This window comes from Erinaceus europaeus, chromosome 3, assembly GCF_950295315.1.
Source record: "Erinaceus europaeus chromosome 3, mEriEur2.1, whole genome shotgun sequence".
Lineage (NCBI taxonomy): Eukaryota > Metazoa > Chordata > Mammalia > Eulipotyphla > Erinaceidae > Erinaceus > Erinaceus europaeus.
Window position 1 is genome coordinate 156,353,927 of NC_080164.1, and position 22,173 is coordinate 156,376,099.

Here is a 22,173-nt window from a genome sequence, read left to right on the forward strand (position 1 = left end):
ATGACTTTATCAATCACAATTCAGTCCCACCAAATTAACTCAGACTCAGGAAGCTTCCAATTTCGCCAGCAGGCATACTTGTGCATTTTGAAAGAAGCTGGTTGTTTCCTTTCTTTCTTCCTTTCTTTCTATTTATTTATTTATTTCCTCTTGTTGTCCTTGTTTTATTGTTGTACTTATTATTGTTGTTATTGATGTCATTGTTGGATAGGACAGAGAGAAATGGAGAGAGGAGGGGAAGACAGAGATGGGGAGAGAAAGATAGTCACCTGCAGACCTGCTTCACCACTTGTGAAGCAATTCCCCTGCAAGTGGGGAGCCAGGGCTCGAACTGGGATTCTTATACCTGTCCTTACGCTTTGCACCACGTGCGCTTAACCCGCTGCACTACTTCTCGACTCTCTGGTTGTTTTATTTCAACACTAATAATCATGGAAGTTACACTAGGAGATGGTGCTTCTCAAACTCCAACTATCTGTGCTGAAATTTGTTTTCTACGACCCAGGTGGCAGCACAGTGGTCTATGTGACAGACTTTCATTCCTGAAATTCTGAGGTCCCAGGTTCAATCCCTGTCACCACCATAATCCAGAGTTAAGCAGTGCTCTGGTTAAGGGGGGAAGGGGAGGCTTTTTTTCTTTAATTTCCCAATCCATAGTAGATTGATGCTTTGAGGAAAATAATAAGGTAAATATGAATTGGCGGGGGGCGGGGGAAGTGGGGGGAGGCCTAATAAACTACAAGTCTATATTTGTTTACATTTTATCTAAAGAGAGGGATAGAGTATGATGCAGAGAGAAATCAGAGCACTGCACTACTCTAGCTTATGGTTCTTCTTCTAGCATTTGCCCTTCTTCTGTAGCCAGTCAACAGCGTCAGGTTGAGCCTGATGTAAAGTTTCGAGACCTCCTTTCAATCTGGAGAGGTGGCAGTCGTTGACTATGTGGGTCATAGTCTGTCTGGAGCCGCAGGGGCAGTTCGGGTCGTCTCTGGCTCCCCAGCGGTGGAACATAGCGGCGCACCGGCCATGGCCTGTTCGATAGCAATTGAGGAGGGCCCAATCATAACGTGCTAGGTCAAAGCCGGGTTGACGCTTGCAGGGGTCTGTGATGAGGTGTTTGTTCTTTACCTCAGCTGACTGCCAACTCTGTTTCCAAGAGTCTGGAACAGAGAAGTTCAGTGTAGGCGTAGGAGACCAGATTGGATGACGAGACGTCAAGCGTTGAACAGGGTGGGCGAAGATAACGCGTTTGGCGAAGGACAGCCCCTCAACATTAAGTTGGAGGACTCGAAGAGCAGGACCAACAGCTTGAAAGCTGTCAGGAGCTGCTTGTTGCTGGCTTTGAAAGTGACTGGGATCCATGTGGATTCAGTCAGCTAGGAAGGATCGTTAGTTTCCCCAATGAATGGGTACTCACGGGATGCACCACGGGAAGGTCGATCCAATGCTTATAGTGGTGCTGGGGATTGAACCTGCTACCTTAGAGCTTTAGGTATGAAAGTGTTTTTCATAACCATTATGCTGTCTCCCCAAGCTTAAATGTTTTTTTAATTTTTTATTTATAAAAAGGAAACATTGACTAAACCATAGGATGAGAGGCATACAACTTCACACAATTCCCTCAAGCTTACATTTTTAAAAGTCAAGATCACTATCAAACTGCTGGAAAAGTTTCTGTTTGTTTGTCTACCCTCTGTGGCATTGGGGCCTCTTACACACATGATTCCTCTGCTCCCAGGCTGGCTTCTCTCTTTTTTATTTCAGAGACAGAGCGTGACCATAGTACCACCCCACCATCCATGACCATCTATGCCATGGTGCTCTGGTGTGGGGCCAGGGTTCACACCTGGATAACTGCACGGTAAGGTGCAGACTTTTCCTAAGGTCAGTCTTTTCCAGTCAGTTTCTGGGAAAGTTTCCTAATGCCTAGTCTCCAATATTGTACTTACCTTGAGCCAGGAACTGGCATGTGCTCTGCAGATCACACAGCAAAAACAAGCAAAAACTGCCTGCTCTCCAGGGCCTTTCAGCAGAGCAGGCACAGGCACTATGTCCTAGAAACCATCTTGTTCACTCACAACACCAGTGGCATTATTCACATCTACCCTAGGTGGACAGTGGGACTCAGACAGGTTAAGTCATTAGCCTAAGGTCACACTGCAGACTGGAAAAGCTGAATCAAATCTTGGCCTTCCTGTCTGAAGTCTGTGCTCAGAGAGAAGTTGACACAATTCACTTTTCAGTTTATTATTTAGCTCAGAGTATAATTGTCAAATCACAACCCACTTTATAGGCAACTAACTAAGCCCTTAGGTTCTCCTCTATCTGCTTCCTATCTCCTGGTCTTCTGAGCATTTTAATTCAGAGAACTCACGAAAGGTGACGAGACTCCTAGCAAGTGAGATATCCAGAGACAGATTCAAGGCAGTGATAAACAGGAGAGCAAGAGTCACTAAAATTGGGCTCCCCCCCATGTCCCTTCCCCATCATCAGTGAAGACTGCAGGTGAATGGACTGACTTCCAGAAACACTTACCCTGCCCGACCGCTGAATGCATTTTTTCCATTTCAAATTTGATCTTGGATCTTCCTGGAGTGCTCAGCATCTTCTCCCATACTGCAGTTACTTCTTTAAGACAAGGAGTGATCTCTTCATAATCAAGCTTCAGGCGCTTGTTCAGCAAATCATTTTCAGAAGCTAAAACGGTCATTGAGAGCATTGAGTGAAGACAACAGGGACGTGTTGACTCTTTCACAACACGGTGACAGCTCAGCACAGATCACCAATGAGCCCTGCAGCAGACACAGCCAGTTGAGCATTGCCCCACGTTTTGATTTCTCCTACCTACCTCTGGTTCGACTGCTAAAAAATGTCCCCTATCTGTCCCATCCTTTCTGTCTCCACTGCCACCCTACTAAGCCGTGTACACTTCAAAGACAGGAGCTGTGGGTTGTAATTCCTAGAGTCTGGCATGGATGGAACTCAGCAACATTACTTTGTCTAAACTAGTAGAGACTCTTAAGAATGAAATTCCACCTTATTTAGAGCCAGCCTGCCTTTTGCTACCTTCTATAATGGCTCATGCTTCTGTTCCTTCCAGCTGAACAGAATAAATCTCTCCTTTTCATGTGACGACACAGTGGCATGATGATGTGATTGTCTAGTTCTTTCCCACCCACATGCCAGCCTCTGTGTTGAGGCTGCCACTTCAAGAAATTAGGCCCACAGACCTCTTAACAGATCCCTCTCTCCATGGCTATTGGTCACCTCCATCAGGGATACCATAATGGACCCCTTTGTGGGCCCCTATAGGACCTTTCCCTCAATGTGGATCAACAATGGTAGACACTGTTCCATTCTCTCTGAAGGGAGGTTGAACAACATAATCTACCACCCAAAGAAGATGGGTCTTGAAATCAATGCAGCCTGGAATGTTCCTAGGTGTGACCACATAATGTGAGCTCAGATCTACAGGGATGCAGAGGTTACATAGGCTCCTGTGCTGAATATGGGCCACAGATCACATCAAAGGGGGTTACAGTTAACAGTATCTATATACTTTTCCCATATTTGGGAGCTACTCTCTTCCTTGATGCAGCTTTCTAGTCCTTTTTCCAACTATAACACCATCTCCCCAGACAAGACCTTGGGTCCACCTGCATGTTAGCTGTCAGACTCAGGCAAAAACTAGTAAAGTCATGGACCCCTTGGAATATACTGAAAATAGATCTACTAGCTTTTTCCAAAACAGAGACCTCAAATATTCACCTTTATATTTTCTATATATCTGTAATATTATCTTTATAAGAATATATCAAGGGTTCATGATTTAAACAATTTGTTCTGCATTATATCTTAACTCTTTTTCAGTCACCAGGTTCCAGATGCTACCATGATGCCAACCTGACTTCCTTGGGCAGACAACCCCATTAATGTGTCCTGGAGCCCCACCTCCCCAGAGCCCTGCCCCACCAGGGAAAGAGAGAGACAGACTGGGAGTACGGACTGACCTGCCAATGCCCATGTAAGGCCCAGAGAAGCAATTACAGAAGCCAGACCTCCTACACCCCATAATGATCCTGGGTCCATACTCCCAGAGGGATAAAAAATAGGAAAGCTTTCAATGGAGGGGATGGGATACAAAGTTCTGGTGGTGGGAACTGTGTGGAATTGTACCCCTCTTATCCTAGAGTCTTGTCAATCATTACTAAATTAAAAAAAAAAATTCAATGAAAAAAAAAAAAAAAAGAAAGAAACTAGGCCCACATGTCTGCAAGACAAACAAAAGACACTTTTTCTGATGGCTTTTATCTTTTCCATTGCATTGTCCTTCACCCACCTTGCACTGTTGTTTAAAAAAATAATAATAATCCTATTAGTGTTCAGGCAAATGCTTTGCTATTTTAAATGATGTTTCACTGTGTTTTCTTTGTTGAGGATACCATGCCTCCATGATGCTACAAGCTGGAGCCCACTTTGAGGGGACATGGAAGCAACTAGCTAGGACCCTCTCTCTCTTGGTTAGTCTGCTTTCTCGAGTCAGCTCACAACCCTGACTAAAAATAATGTTTTCCTCAACCCTGGCCATGAAAATAGTCTCTTTTTCTCATATAGCAGTATTATTATGTTATGTTATGCTATTTTATTTTTAAGTGATTTATTGCAAGGCAGGATTAATTATTTATAGTCAACAGTAAATACAGTTGTTGGTACATGTGTAAAATTGCTCAGTTTTCTGCAAAACACACTAACCCCCCCACCTAGGTCCTCCTCTACCATTGTGTAGGACCTGAACCTCGCTCCTCCAGAGCCCTTTATTTATATTTATTTATTTATTTATCATTGCTCAGCTCTGGCTTATGGTGGTGCTGGGGATTGAACCTGGGATGACAGAACCTCAGGCATGAGAGCCTTGTTGCATCACCACTATGCTATCTCCCCAGCCTATCATTATTATACTTAACAGCATAAAAAACACAACAGATGTCATGAGAACTGAGTTGGCCCTTGTGGCACAGTGGGGTCAGGACTAGCATTGCTCACAGTGACTGCAAATAGCTGGCACCCATTTCCCTGACAGAGGAATGACTCTGCTGTGAATGCATCTAGCTACACCAAGAACCCAGTAGGCACCAGGAAGAACCTGCTTGGTCTAGATAACACAGACAGGTCAGAAGATTCCACTGCAAAGACTTAATAATTTGCTATCTCCTGACAACATGGCTGCCAAATGCCAGTGTCCTCCAAGATGCCTTACCAACCAAGGAAGATGGTAGAGGCCTGAATCAGACTGTTTAAAATATTAAGTAGAGGTCTACCAACTCAGAGAAACTCAGTAGAATTAATTACGATCAAATGTAACTTGGCAAAAGAGTCTTCTAAAGCACCGACCACGATTTAGCATGGCTGTGTGAACAAGCCTCGACTCTGAACTAGTGCTTTGGTCTTTTGACTTAAGCACAGAGTGAGCTGTGGCAGCCCAGCCCCATGTCCACTCTCAGCAACTGCCATCAGGAACAAAACTCTCTCCTAACAACCACCTCTAGAACGTGCAGAGAGAGAGAGGGCTGGGTGGCAGCACACACAGCTGAGTGCAAATGTTATCATGTCAAGGTCCTGGGTTCAAGTCCCTGGTCCCCACCTGTAGGGGGAAAGCTTCATAAGCAGTGAAACAGGGCTGCAGGTGTCTCTGTTTCTCTCCCACACCCTATCTATCTCCTTCCCATGTCAATTTCTCCCTGCCCTATCAAATAAAAGGGGATTTAAAAAAGGTGCTGGGAGCAGTAGATTCATGGTGCAGCCATTGGAGCCCCAATGATCACCCAGGTAACAATAGTGAAAAATAAATAAATAGAAAGAGATGGCTAAGAAACAGGTAGTCTGTACAACTGGGAGCAATTAAATAATACCCAGACTTGTAAAGCTGTTAGGACAAATGAACTCTGCTAAATAGAATTTTACAACCACCATGTAAATAGTATTTAATCTGGGAACAAGTTCTTTTGAATTAAAGCACTTTCAATTACAATGGAAAACTTAATGTGTTATCACATCGTTAGGCAGATGCAATATCTGTAAAATTTTCATCTCACTTAAATATGCAAAGCTGAATTATACGAATCTGGTTGATGAGCTATAACGTGCAGACCAGACACCATGGTTGTACTGAACTGCCTCCTGCTGGCTGCATCTCCATTTATTAAGAGAGGAAACAGCTTCGCAGAAGGAGGGGGAACAGCAGAACACTGCTGGACTGGGACAGAGGTGATACGTTTTAGGCCTGATAATACTGTAAACGAGCAGTTTGGCTCTGGGGAAATAACAACTCAGCTTCCAACTGTCTACAGTGGAGAGAGGTAAATGTACACAACACGCTTCAGTTTTTTCTCAGAGATGACGGCTCCAGGATAACAATCAAAATGGGATCCATATATTCAAAAGCTAGGAAAGGTCGACTTTAGGTTAGGAAGAACCTCACCAAAAAGCAAGCAAGTCGAGCTTTAAACTTTTGATCGATTTCAAGAACTTCTCCCAGCTGCAATTAGATTTCCATTAAAAAAAGCTGGTGAATAAGTAAATAAATAGAAAAATTCATTGGGGTAGAGCACATGCTTTGAGTGTATAGAGGTCTTGAGCTCATGAATCAGTGTTCCTCTCTGTCTCTCTAAATAATTTTTAAAAGAATCAGGAGAAATGTCTTTCCCTCTATTACCTAGTACACTTCTTGGTCAGTTCTTAGCACACCTTGTTCCTGTATTAATGAGAATGTTCTGCTCACCACTGTAGCCCACTATGACAGGGCTCTTACTAATGAACATTTTTATCTCAGTCACATAGGTATTGTACACACCGGCATCATATATATATTAGATAGGACAGAGAAATGGAGAGAAGAGAGAGGAGGGGAAGACAGAGATGGGGAGAGAAAGGCAACTGCAGACCTGCGTCACCACCTGTGAAGCGACACCCCCGCAGGTGGGGAGCCAAGGTCTCGAACCTGGATTCTTAAGCTGGTCCTTGTGCTTGTCGCCACATGCGCTTAACCCACTGCACTACCGCCCGACTCCCCACCGACACCATATTACTCATGCTCTATTTAAGCAAGTTTACAGTGCCTCCAGACAAAGGCAAACATATGCTAAGCTTTACAGAGCCAAGAAGTGTCTTCAAACTGTACACATTAAAGTTCTCACAGAACAGAACACTATTTGATGAAACGAGGAACACCAGCAAAGGCAGGTGGAATTTAATGCAACACCTCTCCTCACTTTGGCCTGTCTAGCCATCATTTACACGTCTTCACAAGGCTTTGCTTTGGTGGCCTGCTGACTGGGTCTCCTCAATTACAGTCACCATCCTTCCCAACACTCTAAGAAGCCAGCCAGCACAATTCCCATTTGAAGCTGAGCTCTGTCCTGTGGCTTGCATTAGCAAGAAGGTTAGCCAGGAGTTAAAGGGTTTTGACTTACATTATTGGGCATAACTATCTTTTTGCTTTCAACAAACATCCAACCAATGTTCAAAAGAATGCACGTGCTATGCTCCAAAGGTCATTTAGCTGACGACATGCTCGGTGATGCCACCACTATGGAATTTTTTTTAGACATCTGTATAAGAACACACCTTTAAAAACACACTGAAAAGTAGGAACCCTCCCTATAATCAGCCTACTCCAACTACTGGGCTATTTTTCTATGTCACTTCTTGGTTTTGTTTTGTTTTGTTAATCAAAGCTGATATACTTATTTGTAGCATAAACCTTAACCATCAAATCTGGTGTCTTAATGACTTTTATTTTTAGATAAAGGAAAAAAGGCAAAGAGAGAGAGAGAGACTCCAACATTGAAACTTCCTTCAATGCAGTGGCGGCCAAGCTCAAACCTGGGTCAATAAGTAGATGGGATATAAATAAGCAGGATTTGACTGGGAATGTGAAACATAATCTTTCAGAAAGAAGCTATGTAAGTAGTTCAGTTATAACACCCCTACCCAAACTATTTTGGAGTTAGAGCACATTTTCTTGAACCTTTCATTATCACTGCAAATCCTTTTTTTTTTTTAATCTTAATTTATTTATTGGATAGAGACAGCCAGAAATCAAGAGGGAAGGAGGAGAAAGAGAGGGAGGGAGACAGAGAGACACCTATAGCACTGCTTCACCGCCTCTGAGCGTCCCCTCCAGGTGGGGACTATAATCAAACCCATGCTCTTCCCACTTTACCACTTGGGGTAGATGAACTTAACTTCTTTGCTACTGTGAAAATTTACAGGCTCAAACCATAGTTTGGAAACAGAAAGTGAACAAATCTTCTTTCAAAGTTCATATCTTACTCAGACAGCACTATCACCCTGAAAAAGTTCATCGGTTTCTCTGAGCTTGAGTTTCCTCCTCCTGCTAACATCAGCCTTCTGGATTCATCATCAGGACTAAATGAGTCTGTCTTTACAAAGCAACTTGTGTGGGGGTCGAGCGATGGCACACGTATCATCATGAGGAAGGACCCAGGTTCAAGCCCCCACTCCCCACCTGTAGGGATCCACTTCACAAAGATAGATGTCTTTTTTTCTTTCTCTCTGTCTTCCCTGCCCACCTCAGTTTCTCTTTGTTCTGTCAAAATAAAAGAAAGAAAAAAAAATGCAAAAATGGCCACCAGGAGCGCTGTATTTATAGTGCTGGCACTGAGCTCCAATGATAACCCTGGTGGTGGAAAGGAAATAGAAAAACAAAGTGTTTAAATAAATAATAAAGCACCTTGTGGGGCTGGGCAGTGGTGTACCCCGTTGAGCACACACATTACAATACCCAAGGACCCAGTAATTGTTCAAGCCCTTGGTACTCAGCTGCAGGGAGGAAGCTTCAAGAGCTAAGGAAGTCTCTTCCTCTCCCTCTCTATCTGTTCCATCTCTCTCAATGTCTGCCTGTCCTGTTAAAAAAAAAAAAAAAGTCACCAGGGGTGGTGGAATCATAGTGCAGGCACCAACACCCAGCAATAACCTTGGTGGCAATAAATAGGTAAACAAATAAATGGAGCGTCTCATACAGCAGGTAGAGCTCAGCTAATAATAGCAAGATTTAGTCCTGGTACACATGATTGGTAAAGACAGTCGCAACAGAGTAAATTTTTTTAAAAAACTAAATACTTGTCATAGCTCTAGAACTTATATTTGAAGACTATATTTCAGTCTGTGGGATCATCAGAGCTCCAGGAAGAAATGAATGTTTACGGGAGTCGGGCGGTAGCACAGCGGGTTAAGCGCGCATGGCGCAAAGCGCAAGGACCAGCATAAGAATCCTGGTTCGAGTCCCCGGCTCCCCACCTGCAGGGGAGTCGCTTCACAAGCGGTGAAGCAGGTCTGCAGGTGTCTATCTTTCTCTCCCCCTCTCTGTCTTTCCCTCCTCTCTCCATTTCTCTCTCTCCTATCCAACTACAACGACATCAATAACAACAATAATAGCTACAACAATAAAACAAGGGCAACAAAAGGGAAAATAAATAAATACAAAAAAATTTTTTAAAAAAGAAATGAATGTTTACTTGGAAAAGATGAGAGTGTGCGTGTGCATGCACGCGTATGCACACACATACTAAGAGAGTATTTTCCTTGTTTTTTCAAGTTAAGTCTGATGGGGCTTACTTTAGGGTTCAGACCAATTACAATCATCAGTTCTGTTTAATGGCAAACCAACCTTGTAGTTTCTGGTTTTCCTTCTCCATTCTGAGGAGCAGGACCTGCTGCAGAATCGCCTTCTGCCACAGCTCTCGAAGCTCTCGAGACGTCATTTTCTTTTCCTCTGGCACAGGGCCAAAAGGCCCATCTTCACAAACGGGTTCTAATGGAGATCGTGGGGGGAGTTCGCCCAGTTCTGAATAATCTGGAGAAGAAAAAGAACGTTTCAGAGTGGTCACTTTTCAATAAACATGTATACGTTAGTATTGTCAAATCAAGGGGCCAGGCGGTGGCGCACCTGGTTAAGAACACATATTAGGACACAAGGACCTAGGTTCAGGCCCCTGGTCCCCACAAGTGGTGGGTGGAGCACGAGGTGCAGGTGTCTCTCTTTATCCTCCCCACCTCTCAATTTCTCTCTGTCTCTATCCAATAATAAAAATTTATTTTAAAAAAGTAGTGTCGATCAAAAAATTCTTTTTGTTCATATATTGCATAATGTTATCTACACATTTAAAGTTCTTATTTTAATCTATGCCAGAATAAACCATGTGTGAGCTACAATCATTAGCCAAATTATGCATTCAGTAGTAAACAAAAGGTGTAGCAACTGAAGAAATAAATGTTTAAAGATCTCTACTTTGGGGGTGGAGGGGTCAGCTCTGGGACCCAGGCTCGAACCTGGGTCACATTCATGGCAAAGCAGGGCACAATCCAGCTCAGCTATTTCGTTGGCCCAGGTCTCTACTATTTAGGACAAATATGCTTATTTTGATCTTCTTCTGAGTTAATGCCTGTACTGCTGACAACAATAGCAAGCATTCACAGAGTTCTCACTATGTACCAGATTGCTGAGAGGACTGGATGTGTAATAGGTACTGTAGCTATTCAGAGTTAGAAAATAGGCAATGTCACAAAGCTAGAAAGTAGCAGAGCCTGTCTGACTTTCACATGCATCTCTGGCCACTGTGCTCTAAGGTTAGAGGCTCTCAAACAAGATAGAAACATGCTTAAAGACCAATAGTAACGTAACCAAAACAGGGTCCTCTACCAAGACCTGCACACTGCAACAGGCATTTGCATAGCAGGTTCATTTAATTCTGACAATAGCTCCAGAAGACAAGTATTACACTGAAATTGAAACCAAGACTCAGAGAATCAAGCAACTTACTCAGAACAGCTTGGGGGTCCCAACCTATGTCTATAGACTCAAGTCACGGACTAAAGTCTGCACTTTCTGCTACATGTCACTAAAATTCAAATGTTTCCTTTGACATCAATTTTTAAATTTCTATTAGTTGAAATCTTTATACTTTCCATGGCTGTGTAGTTTTCTCAATCACAGCCAGTGTTGTTAAAAAAAAAAAAAGACACAAATACCTTGTAGACATGTAAAGACTATCCCACTTGCTTCTCTTGAAACTAGTTATGAAGAACAGACCAAGGACTCATCTAACACGACACACTGTTAGGAACTTCTGCCCAAACCGAACCTGAATAAAATTAGCACATGCCTCAGCACATGCCCTGAAAAATTCTTCTCAGGCAAACTGAGTCTTAAGATGCTTAAGACTAGTCATAAGTGAATATGATAAGATTAGAGATTTTAGCTGATATGCTTACTTAATTATACTCTGAAACTTAAAGTCTTTTTTTTTTTTTCATTTACCATTTTGGCTGCTGACACTATGTTGGACGCTGGAGTTACGATCTGAGTCCTGCTTTGTCTCACATTGGAAGTATTGACATTACCGATGACTCACAAGAATCTGGTGTCCAAAAAGCAACTCCTGTGAGCCGTCTTGGCTGTGAGGCAGGTGTTGAGCTTGGCAGTTACAGCAGCATGTAGACACTGTGTGTGGGTGCAGAGACCCCCAGGCCCAGGGTCTTCAGAGCATCCAAGAGTGAACTTGGAAACCCCTTCCCATAGTATCTAACTGCTCAAGCAAACCTTCGGATCGCCTAGTTCCATTCTTCTAGCTCTTCCTTTTTTACCAAAGCCTCTTCCCCCATGGGTATCTTAGAAAGACCTGATCTCGGAGTCGGGTGGTAATGCAGCAGGTTAAGTGCAGGTGGTGCAAAGCACAAGGACCGGCTTAAGGACCCCAGTTCAAGCCTCCGGCTCCCCAACTGCGGGGGAGTTGTTTCACAGGCGGTGAAGCAGGTTGGCAGGTGTCTATCTTCCTCTCTCCCCCTCTCTGTCTTCTCCTCCTCTCTCCATTTCTCTCTGTCTTGTCCAACAACAACATCAACACCAATAATAAAACAAAGGCAACAAAAGGGAATAAGTAAATAAATACTTTTTAAAAAAGATGTATAGAGGCAAAAAAAAAAAAAAAAAAAAAAAAAGGAAAGACCTGCTCTGTGACTCTCAAATTCTGGAACACAGTGAGCAGAGCAGGCTGAACTAGCGCCAAGCTGATGGAACACATCTAGGAGAGTTTAGACTATTTGGCCTCCAAATCCACTGACTTTCTGCCAACTGCCTTGCTGAAAAGGGCCACAGTCTACAGGAACTCATGAAGCACTGCTTTCTGCTATTTTCTTGTTCTGAGAAATTAGATCTGCAGACAGTACAGGCATTGTTTGCTGATGATGGCTGTGAAGCTGAAGACATAAACTGCCTCCTTGATGCTCCTTGGGTCTGCCTCCTTCGCTCATACCGCAGTTTGGCTTACTGAGCTCTCACCCTGTGATGATGAGTCCTCGGCACAGATGAGACAGGTGATATTATATAGCAGTTTTATAGCCAAATAACCAAAGGGCACTGAGGCTTTGTAACTGGGCCAAGGTCACACAGCTGGCAAGAGTCATAGGCACAATTCAAAGCAAGGTGTATTTCTTCCCACAACATTTAAAAAAAAAAAAGTTTCCCTAGTACTTGGGAATGTATACTTCCCTGTGGGTATCTGGCCAAAAGTCAGGATTTAATTGGGGGTGGGGGGGTGTTGGGAGGAAGCAGAAGCCTAGTCACTCAAGCTCCCAGGTGCCACCACCAAAGCCTGTATGTAATATACACTGGGAACAATGGGGCTCTGTATTGTAATTCCTCCCTCCCATTTCCTCCCTTCTTTTGAATTTTTTTTTTTAATTGCCACTAGGGTTATCACTGGAACTTGCTTGACTACTACACTGCTCCCAGCACCCACTCCCCCTAACCTCTCTAATTTGATAGGACAGAGAGAAACTGAGAAGGGTAGGGGGGAGAGAGAGAGAGAGAGAGAGAGTGAGAGAAATTGAGAGACCTACAGCACTGCTTTCCCCCTGCAGGTGAGGAATAGCACTTTGAACCCAGGTCTTTGCACATGGTAACATATGTGCTCAAGTGAGTGTGAAACTGCCCCTCTTTCTCTTTCTTTAAACTGGAGCACTGCTCAGCTCTGGCTTATGGTGGGGTGAAGAATGGAGTACTGCTCAGCTCTGGCTTATGGTGGGGTGAAGAATGGAGTACTGCTCAGCTCTGGCTTATGGTGGGGTGAAGAATGGAGTACTGCTCAGCTCTGGCTTATGGTGGGGTGAAGAATGGAGTACTGCTCAGCTCTGGCTTATGGTGGGGTGAAGAATGGAGTACTGCTCAGCTCTGGCTTATGGTGGGGTGAAGAATGGAGTACTGCTCAGCTCTGGCTTATGGTGGGGTGAAGAATGAACCTGGACCCTTTGGTGCCTCAGGCATGAAAGTGTTTTGGCACAACCATAACCATTTATGCTGTCTCTCCATCCCTGTGCACTGTATTTCACTCTTCACTGAACTTCCCTTCCCTGTCACCACTAGAACACGGTCCAAGTGCTGTTGTTGTCAACTAGTCTAAACTAGGCTTCACACCTGGTCAGAGCCTGCTCCAACTTTGGTCAGGGCATCAAAGAAAAGTCCAGAACACAATAAGGAAAAGAGAGCCTGAGTATTGCTTTCACTTCTGAATTAACAAAGTAACAGCTAATCCACTGCAAAGTCCAGCAAATAAACCACTGCGTTTATAGCAGTTTTTCAAACCAACTCTCAAGTGCTACTGGAGTCTGGGCTGGATAATCCTTGTCCTGGAAGCTCTTCTGCACATCACAGAACGTTCTGCAGCTTCCCTGGGAACCACCCACCAGATGCCAGCATATCTGCTCACCACAGTGTTGACTACCAGAAATGCCTGGATATTAATAAAAGTCCCTTGAGGAAGAAGAGGAGCAAAATCACCCCCAATGAGAATCTGATTCTGAGTGAAACACTTAGCATGCCCTCTCTCCTGAAATCCTAGGTGTAAAATATGGACCCTTTATCCACATTTTTTTAATAGCAGTAGCAATTACTAATGTTAGAGTCTATAACAAACAACACTTTTAAAAATATTTTCTTCCTATGGGGAGTGGGTGGTGGCACAGAATATTGAGCACACACATTACCATGTGCAAGGACCTGGGTTCCAGCCCCTGCTCCCCACCTGCAGAGGGGTTGCTTCAAGAGCAGTGAAGCAGTGCTGCACGTGTCTTTCTCTATTCCTCTCTATTAACCCCTCCCCTCTGAATTTCTCTGTGTCCTAGCAAATAAAGTAGTGTGGGGGTAGGGAGGAAAACATGGTCACTGGAAATGGTGGATTTGTTGTACTGACACTGAGCCCCACTGCTCACTCTGGTGACCCAAAAAAAAGCTCCTATTAAGTAGCCCAAGTTACAAATTAGCTCAGCAATATGCAAAAGAGGGACAACTGAGTATTTGTTATGATAGAGTGCCCTGGCTAATCAATTCAAACAGGCTGTTTCCTCATAGATGCAAAAGATCCGAATGTAGCCCTGTAACCAGTCCTCCTCAAGCTGTGCAAGCACGCGTGTGTGAGGTGCTGCTGTGAGGCAGGTTTTCACAAACAAAAGAGGCTGAGTGAGTGGCAGGCTGAAGATAATACCAGGAAAATCTTGGGCAACTGTCGACTGATGGTCTTGTTCTAATAGTAAATGTGTATGTTGTTATAACTTGGATGTTACTAAGCCACATGCATCAGTGTTTCTTGAATCGCTTATATGTTCTCCCACAAGATCCAGTGTGTTTAATAGCCCACGAGAGGCGACTTTGACATTTCTAATACTCTCCAGAACAACACTGGGGATCTGGCTTCTCTCCTTGACTTGCGATCTGACTGCTTCACAGAGGCTGAGTGGGAAGCACATCGAGTTCAAGGCTGCCCCGAGGGTTGGGGGGAGGCCACTCCACCCCACAGCTGGGACATTCCTCTCTGTCTAGAGTCATACAAAGTCCAGTCCCTCTGAGCCAAAAAGCAAGCAGTGACTGTCACCCCTCACTGCTTCATTGTGGAGACCACAGGCAGTGTGTTTACATATTTATAAAGTCGGGAGAGTCACCAAACAAATGGGCCGCAATCAGTCTCATTAGACTTTGCTGTTTTGACATCTCCCATGATGGCAGGAGTGAACAAGCTTAAGTTGCATTCAGTTTCGGAAAACAATAGCTTTCAGTGGGTTCTAGGATTTTTTTTTTAATTTATTTTTTATTTAAGAAAGGATAAATTAACAAAACCATAGGGTAGGAGGGGTACAACTCCACACAATTCCCACCACCCAATCTCCATATCCCATCTCCTCCCCTGATAGCTTTCCCATTCTCTATCCCTCTGGAGGCATGGACCCAGGGTCGTTGTGGGTTGCAGAAGGTAGAAGGTCTGGCTTCTGTAACTGCTTCCCCGCTGAACATGGGCATTGACTAGTCGGTCCATACTCCCACTCTGCCTCTCTCTTTCCCTAGTGCCAGCCAGGCTTCCCTGGACTGAAGACCCCACCAATGTGTCCTGGAGCTCCGCTTCCCCAGAGGTTCTAGGAATTTTTAAACCAGCCATAACTCAGGGGCCCTAAGAAACAACTGCCAGGGGGCCAGGCAGTGGTGCACCCAGTTGAGCGCATAAGCTACTATGAGCAAGGAACCAGGAACTCGTAGTGGTGGATCGGAACTGCAGGTGTCTTTCTCCCTCTCTAATTCCTTCCTTCTTAACTTCTGTCTCTCTCTATCCAAAATAACAAAGTATAAATATACAAAAGAGAGAGAGAGAGAACTGTCACCATTTAAAGGACTGCAGTGACATTCTTAACAGAGTCCAAGGTAGTGCCGTGCTGGGGAGTCAATACTGCAGATGCCAAGTTGTTCTCTAGCCACTCTGTGCTGCTGCGAGCTTCCCTCTCTGCACACAGACGGGGAGCATGACACGAGAGCATGGCACTGCACGGTTGCTGTGAAAGTTCCTGACGCTGTGACAGGGCAGGAGGAAAGGAGCATGCACGTGGCTTCGTGTGCATCTGGTCCTGCCCACTCACAAAACACTGATAGCAACTGTTGAACTGCGGTTTCCCCTCAGTAGACACAACATTAAGTCATATGCGAAACTCTCTGGAAGAAAGAAGAGCTCCAGGAAGACAACGAAAACACAGGACCTCTCCCCTGTTCCTCTGCCCCTCCCCACCCCCAATGTCCTGGCTTTCTCTACTTTTCTCACAATGGAGCATTCTGTTACTCCTTCCATCCCTCCTGAAAGTCCTGACTTCCCATGCCAGGAGAAAAAGCAGTTTTCAAAATTCCTGCTATTTGGAAACCTCTGTTTTAACAGCATGAGCAGGTTTTGAAAACGAGAGTTAAAGCTGAACGTGAAATCTCTGGAGGAAAATTAACAACTGCAGGGATTAACATCTGCATCGTCTGTTGTTACCAACAGCTGAAGAAAATTTCTTAAAAAAACAAAGATGACCGTGTTGACTTAAGTAAGGAACAGACAGTCCTCTGAGGATGCTGCTGAACCATTTACAGACCATGAATAATGTTACCTCCACAACAAGAAAGTGGAAGTGCCAGTAAGCAGAGTCCAGGAAAGAGCAGAAAGACCTGGGACTGTCTGCACAAATGAATTCATCTGCCCACATTAGCCCTAAGTCCTACGGCTACCTCTTGGAAAATCTGAAGAGCTTGCTATTTTCTGTAGTATATTGAGTAATATGATCCCTGAGCTGTAAGAAAAGCTGAACCTGGGACCAGGTGGTGGCACACCACCTGGTTAAATGCACACAATGCAGTGTGTAAGGACCCAGGTTCAAGTCCCTGGTCCCCACCTGCAGAGGAAAACTTCACAAGTGGTGAAGCAAGGCTGCAGGTGTCTCTCTGTCTCTTTCCCTTTCTATCTCCCCCATCCCTCTCAATTTATCTGTCTCTAATAATAAATAAACAAAATATTTTTAAAAAAAGAAAAACTGAACCTTTGTGTTTGTTTTTTATTAGTGATATAATATTGATTTATAAAATTATAAGCTAGCAGGGTTATAATTTCACACTGTTCCCATCATCAGAGTTCTGTATCCCCATTCTTTCCATCGGAAACTGTAGTAGTTCTCCCAGATATAGTAGTCACAGATATAGGTTGACCATTATTTCTACAATTGATATAGGTTGACCATTATTTCTACAATTATCTATCTATTTTCATATATATATATATATATATATATATATTTGGCCTCCCCCCCCCCCCGTGGTCCTTTCCTCTCTTCCCTTCTAAGTCACACCTACACCTATTCCTGCTTCCTTTTTTCCCTCTTCTCTCTCTCAACATCCAGATGGAATTGGAGTTTAGAGCCCTCTGGTCATCTTCCACTAACATCTCTCTCCCTCTGGGAGTACGGACCAAAATTCTTTTTTGGGGTGCAGAAGGTGGTAGTTCTGGTTTCTGTGATTGCTTCTCTACTGGACATGGATGACTGGCAGGTTGATCCTTTTAAAGATTTATTTTTTTAAATAAGGAGGAAGGGAGGGAGGGAGGTCACAGAGCATTTATCCAACATATGAGATGCTGGGGACTGAATGTAGGCTTTCTTGCTTCATATACTACCCCACCTCCCAGGTCATACTGAATCTTTTCTTCTTTTTTTTTTATTTGCTTTACTGCTGGTTTATTTTATTTTATTTATTTATTCCTTTTGTTGCCCTTGTTGTTTTATTGTTGTAGTTATTATTGATGTTGTTCGGTGTTGGATAGGACAGGGAGAAATGGAGAGAGGAAGGGAAGACAGAGAGGGGGAGAGAAAGACAGACACCTGCAGACCTGCTTCACCGCCTGTGAAGCAACTCCCCTGCAGTTGGGGAGCCAGGGGCTCGAACCAGGATCCTTCCGCCGGTCCTTGTGCTTTGCGCCACGTGTGCTTAACCCACTGCGCTACCGCCCGACTCCCTATTACTGTTTTTTATTATTGGGTTACCAGAAAAGTCATGAGCACCACTCAGCTGCCGAAGCTCTGGCTTCTTCCCTCCCGGACTGAGCTGACAGAAAGATACATAGAAGAGATGTACGTATGAGGAGTGCTTATAGCGGTCAAGGGCTACAGGAGCTAGAAAAGACCCAAGAAAATGTAGCCACAGACACTTTTTTTTTGACAAGTAAAATTTTTATTTGCTTTTCAAGATAAGGGTTGTGCATTTTTAGATGATAGGCACTGCATGCACATCATGATATTCTTCAAGGCATATAATAAAAATACTCCATAAGCCTAAAGTTTATGTCTGCTTCATTAATCTTTCTTAGTTAGGCTAATGCTTTTTTAAAAAATATATATTTTATTTATTTATTCCCTTCTGTTGCCCTTGTTGTTTTATTGTTGTAGTTATTATTGTTGTCGTTGTTGGATAGGACAGAGAGAAATGGAGAGAGCAGGGGAAGACAGAGAGGGGGAGAGAAAGATAGACACCTGCAGACCTGCTTCATCGCTTGTGAAGCGACTCCCCTGCAGGTGGGGAGCCAGAGCCTCAAACCGGGATCCTTACGCTAGTCCTTGCTTTTTCTGCCACCTGCGCTTCGTCCGCTGCGCTACAGCCTGACTCCCATACTTTTTTTTTAAATTGAACCTGTTTATTATACTACAAAGCCACATGAAGTTTTATTTCATGTACTGGATAAAATTATACATTTATATAAATGGCACCTGTGAGAGGAGTGACATTGTAATTCTTTGAGAGAGTTGAAGGCCAGAGCTTTTGCTTCTTGACTAAAGACAATCAAACTATAAAGAAATGCATTCGGCCTTTACAAGAATAAGAAATTAGGGGTCCGGATGGTGGTGCACCCAGTTAATCGCACATAGAACTAAGCGCAAACACCCACATGAAGGTCTGGGTTCGAGACCCTGGCTCCCTACTTGTAGGGGGTAATTCACAAGCAGAGAAGCAGGTGTCTAGCTTTCTTTCTCCCTCTCTGTCTCTTGCTCCCCTCTCAATTTCTCTCTGTCCAGTCAAATAAACTGGAAAAAAAAAAAAATGACCGCCAGGAGCAGTGGATTCATAGTGCCAGTACCAAACCCCAGCGATAACCCTGCAGGCAAAAAAAAAAAAAAAAAGTTGCTCTTCCCCAAAGTTTGCACTGACCTATTCCCGCTTACATTACTCTGGCTTTTCAATTGTGATCTGAAGCCACGGGGTGGAAAAGCAACACCACATGAAAGGCCCTTGGTCAGTGCCACCTGGCCTGCACCCCCACCCCAAACCCTCCAGCAGCTGCTTCATGGTGAATGTCTTAGCCTCCCCTCACTTCCCTCTCTTCCTCTGGAATCATCTATGCTCACAGCAGTGCTAGAGACTGAGTGCTGAGAGGGCACTAGAATAGGACTTAGCTCAACCTCCTCCCTTCCGAGGTTGGGAAACTGAGGCTCAACAAAGTACAAAGTCTTTTTTGAGCACCTGAGGTGTGTGCCTACTAATTGCATTTTCACAACCACCCAGTAAGCAAGGACTTTCCTTTCAGCGGTGACAAAGAGAGAGAGAACGAGAGAGAGAGAGAGAGAGAGAGAGAGAGAGAGAGGAAGGAAGGAAGGAAAGAGAGAAGGGTTGTCTCAGAGGTTCTCCTAGCAATAGAGGCACCTTGTCCTGCCTTAGTGTCCAGACACTGGGTCACAAGGGCTACAATAGGCAGTCAGCCTCACAATAGCTGGGTACCCTTTTGGCCTTTCTTTGTCTGGGTGACTCCCTTGTGTCCTTCAAAGTTCAGTCCAGAGGTCACAACCTCTGAGAAGACTCCTGCCCCCTCCCTGCCCACCTCCTACATGGTGGCAACTCTCAGCCTGCTTCCAGATTCTGAGACTGGCCTCCTGAACTAGCCATCACGGCCCTGAGCATAGATGAGGGAGCAAGAGAACACAGGGGAGGAGGAGAGCCAGGCGGAGAACACCTCTTGAGAAAGAGAAGCACAAGTGGGAGGAATAAAGGGGACAGTTTATAAGGAGGGGACAGGAAGTGGAGAGACAAAAGCACAGCCCTCAGGTGGCTCTCAGGTCCTGCCCAAAGTCACAGGACTCAGCTTTTTCCAACAGTTTTGATTCCCAGATTATATAGAACCTTATAATAGCTATGTGTGGACACAAATCTGACATGCCTGTCTGTGTATGAACCTGAGTTCTCATAGCTGGAAGTTCTGATATCTACACTGAAGCCTGAGAGGATCTGACCTTCGGCACAGCAATTTCTTCCAGGCAACTGCTTTGGGTTATAGGTTTTCCTGAACTGGTGGCTTCACACGTTATGTCACTAGGAAACAGGGGAACCTCTTAAATAACTTATTTCGAGTGAATCCAGCAGTGACTCCATCTATGATGGATAATACGAACACTGAGTAACGCTTAAAAATATGGCCTATCTTGTTTTTCAAATATCTGCCAAATCTTATTTTTATCTTTTGTCAAAGGCAATTGTTGGAGCTAAAATACCATTTTCTTAAGAAATGCTCAGAAGAGGCCCCTCCCTGCTATCCCCGGCCAACTATCCACATTATCACAGAGGTTATAAATTTTCTTCCAGAAAGCTTCCAGAGACGAACATACATAGAAACAAAGACCCGGTGAGTCATCCAACAAAAACAGAAAAGTAGACCACTAAAAATCCCAGGCCACACTTTCTCAATCATATTGTTGAACCATCTGCAGGAGAGCAGGGTGTTTATTAATGGTGGGGCTCCCAGACCTCCTCTAACAGCCTACGATGGACGGCCCCTGCCGCCACAGCCTGAGGAGGATTGCTTAGGCCTGGGATTTCTGGGTCACTGCTTTCACGGAGATAGTGGTACAAAGAAGTCTAAAGGAAAAACCAACATATTTTCCTTCAAATCCCCCCCACCACCACCACCAAAAGCAGGGTGTCAGGAGTTTAGAATTTGATCTAGTGGTGTCAGACAGTGGTGCACCTGGCTGAACACACACATTACCATGCGCAAGGATCTGGGTTCCAGCCCCTACTCCCCACCTACAAGGGGAATACTTCATAGAAAGGGGAGCGGGGGCAGGGGGGGACTGGCTGCTAGAGCAGTGGATTCATAGTGCCAGCACTGAGCCCTCGGCCATGATACTGGTGGCAGGAGGAAAGGAAAAAAAAAAAAAAAGAATTAGACCTGGTGAGAGTGAAGTGGCTTTGTTATGGAATAGCAGCAAATACAGCGCCAAGTGGTAGGGAACAGAGCTCCTTTAGGTCAGGCTGCTAAGACTGCCTGGGAGAGAATGGGTGGCTTATGCAGCAAACACTTCTCACAGCCTGAAGGCTACAAGTCTATAAGATTAGGGTGCCGCTTAGTCAGGCTCTTGGGAAAAGCTCTTTTCCCAGTTTACAGATAGCCTCCTTCTTCCCATAGTCTTAAGTAAGTGGGAGGCAGGGGAGAGAGCATACTCTGGTCTCCTCTTCTTATAAGGGCACTAGTTAGCAGGAAAAACAATAAAATATCTAAGAATAAACCTAACAAAAGAATTGTATACTGAAAATTATGAATCAGTGTCCAAGGAAATAGAAAAAGACACAAAGAAGTAGAAAGATACCCCACGTTCATAGGTTGAAAGAATGAACATCATCAAAATAAATATACTACCTGGAGTAAATATACACATTTAATGTACTCCCCCATCAAGGTCCCATCCAATTTCTTTAGGAGAATAGAACAAAAACTACAAATGTTTATCTGAAACCAGAAAAGACCTAGAATTGCCAAAATAATCTTGAGAAGAACAGAACTGAAGGCATCACACTCCCAGATCTCAAACTGTATTAAAGAAACACAGTAATCAACACTGCTTGGTATTGGAATATAAATAGGCACAGCGACCAGTGGAATATAATTGAGAGTCTAGAAATAAGTCCCCACAACTATGGACATTTAATTTTTGACAAACGTGCCTAGACTATTAAATGGGGAAAGGAGAGTCTCTTCAACAAATTGTGTTGGAAAAATTGGGTTGAAACATGCAGAAGATGGAAACTGAACCACTTTATTTCACCAAACATAAAAGTAAATTCCAAGTGGATCAAGGACTTGGATGTTAGACCAGAAACTATCAGATACTTAGAGGAAAATACTGGCAGAACTTGTTTCCACATAAATTTTAAAGGTATCTTCAATGATATGAATCCAATTACAAAGAAGTTTATTACAAAAATAAACCAATAGGATCACATCAAATTAAAAAGCTTCTGCACAGCAAAAGAAACCACCACCCAAAAAAAGA

The 22,173-nt window shown here is 44.0% G+C and overlaps 1 protein-coding gene across 5 annotated transcripts in view; it reads right to left on the reverse strand.

The window, feature by feature from the left end:
- Positions 1-22,173, reverse strand: part of TBC1D1 (TBC1 domain family member 1) — a 272,373-nt gene that overhangs the window by 47,627 nt on the left and 202,573 nt on the right. For 4 of the 5 annotated variants that reach the window (XM_060188218.1, XM_060188220.1, XM_016187994.2 and 1 more), the window contains 2 exons: positions 9,689-9,874; positions 2,536-2,697 (listed from right to left, as the gene is read on the reverse strand). In XM_060188218.1, coding sequence (XP_060044201.1) covers positions 2,536-2,697; positions 9,689-9,874 — 348 coding nt within the window. The remainder of the gene's footprint in view (positions 1-2,535; positions 2,698-9,688; positions 9,875-22,173) is intronic. The other variant, XM_060188219.1, reaches the window with a different exon arrangement.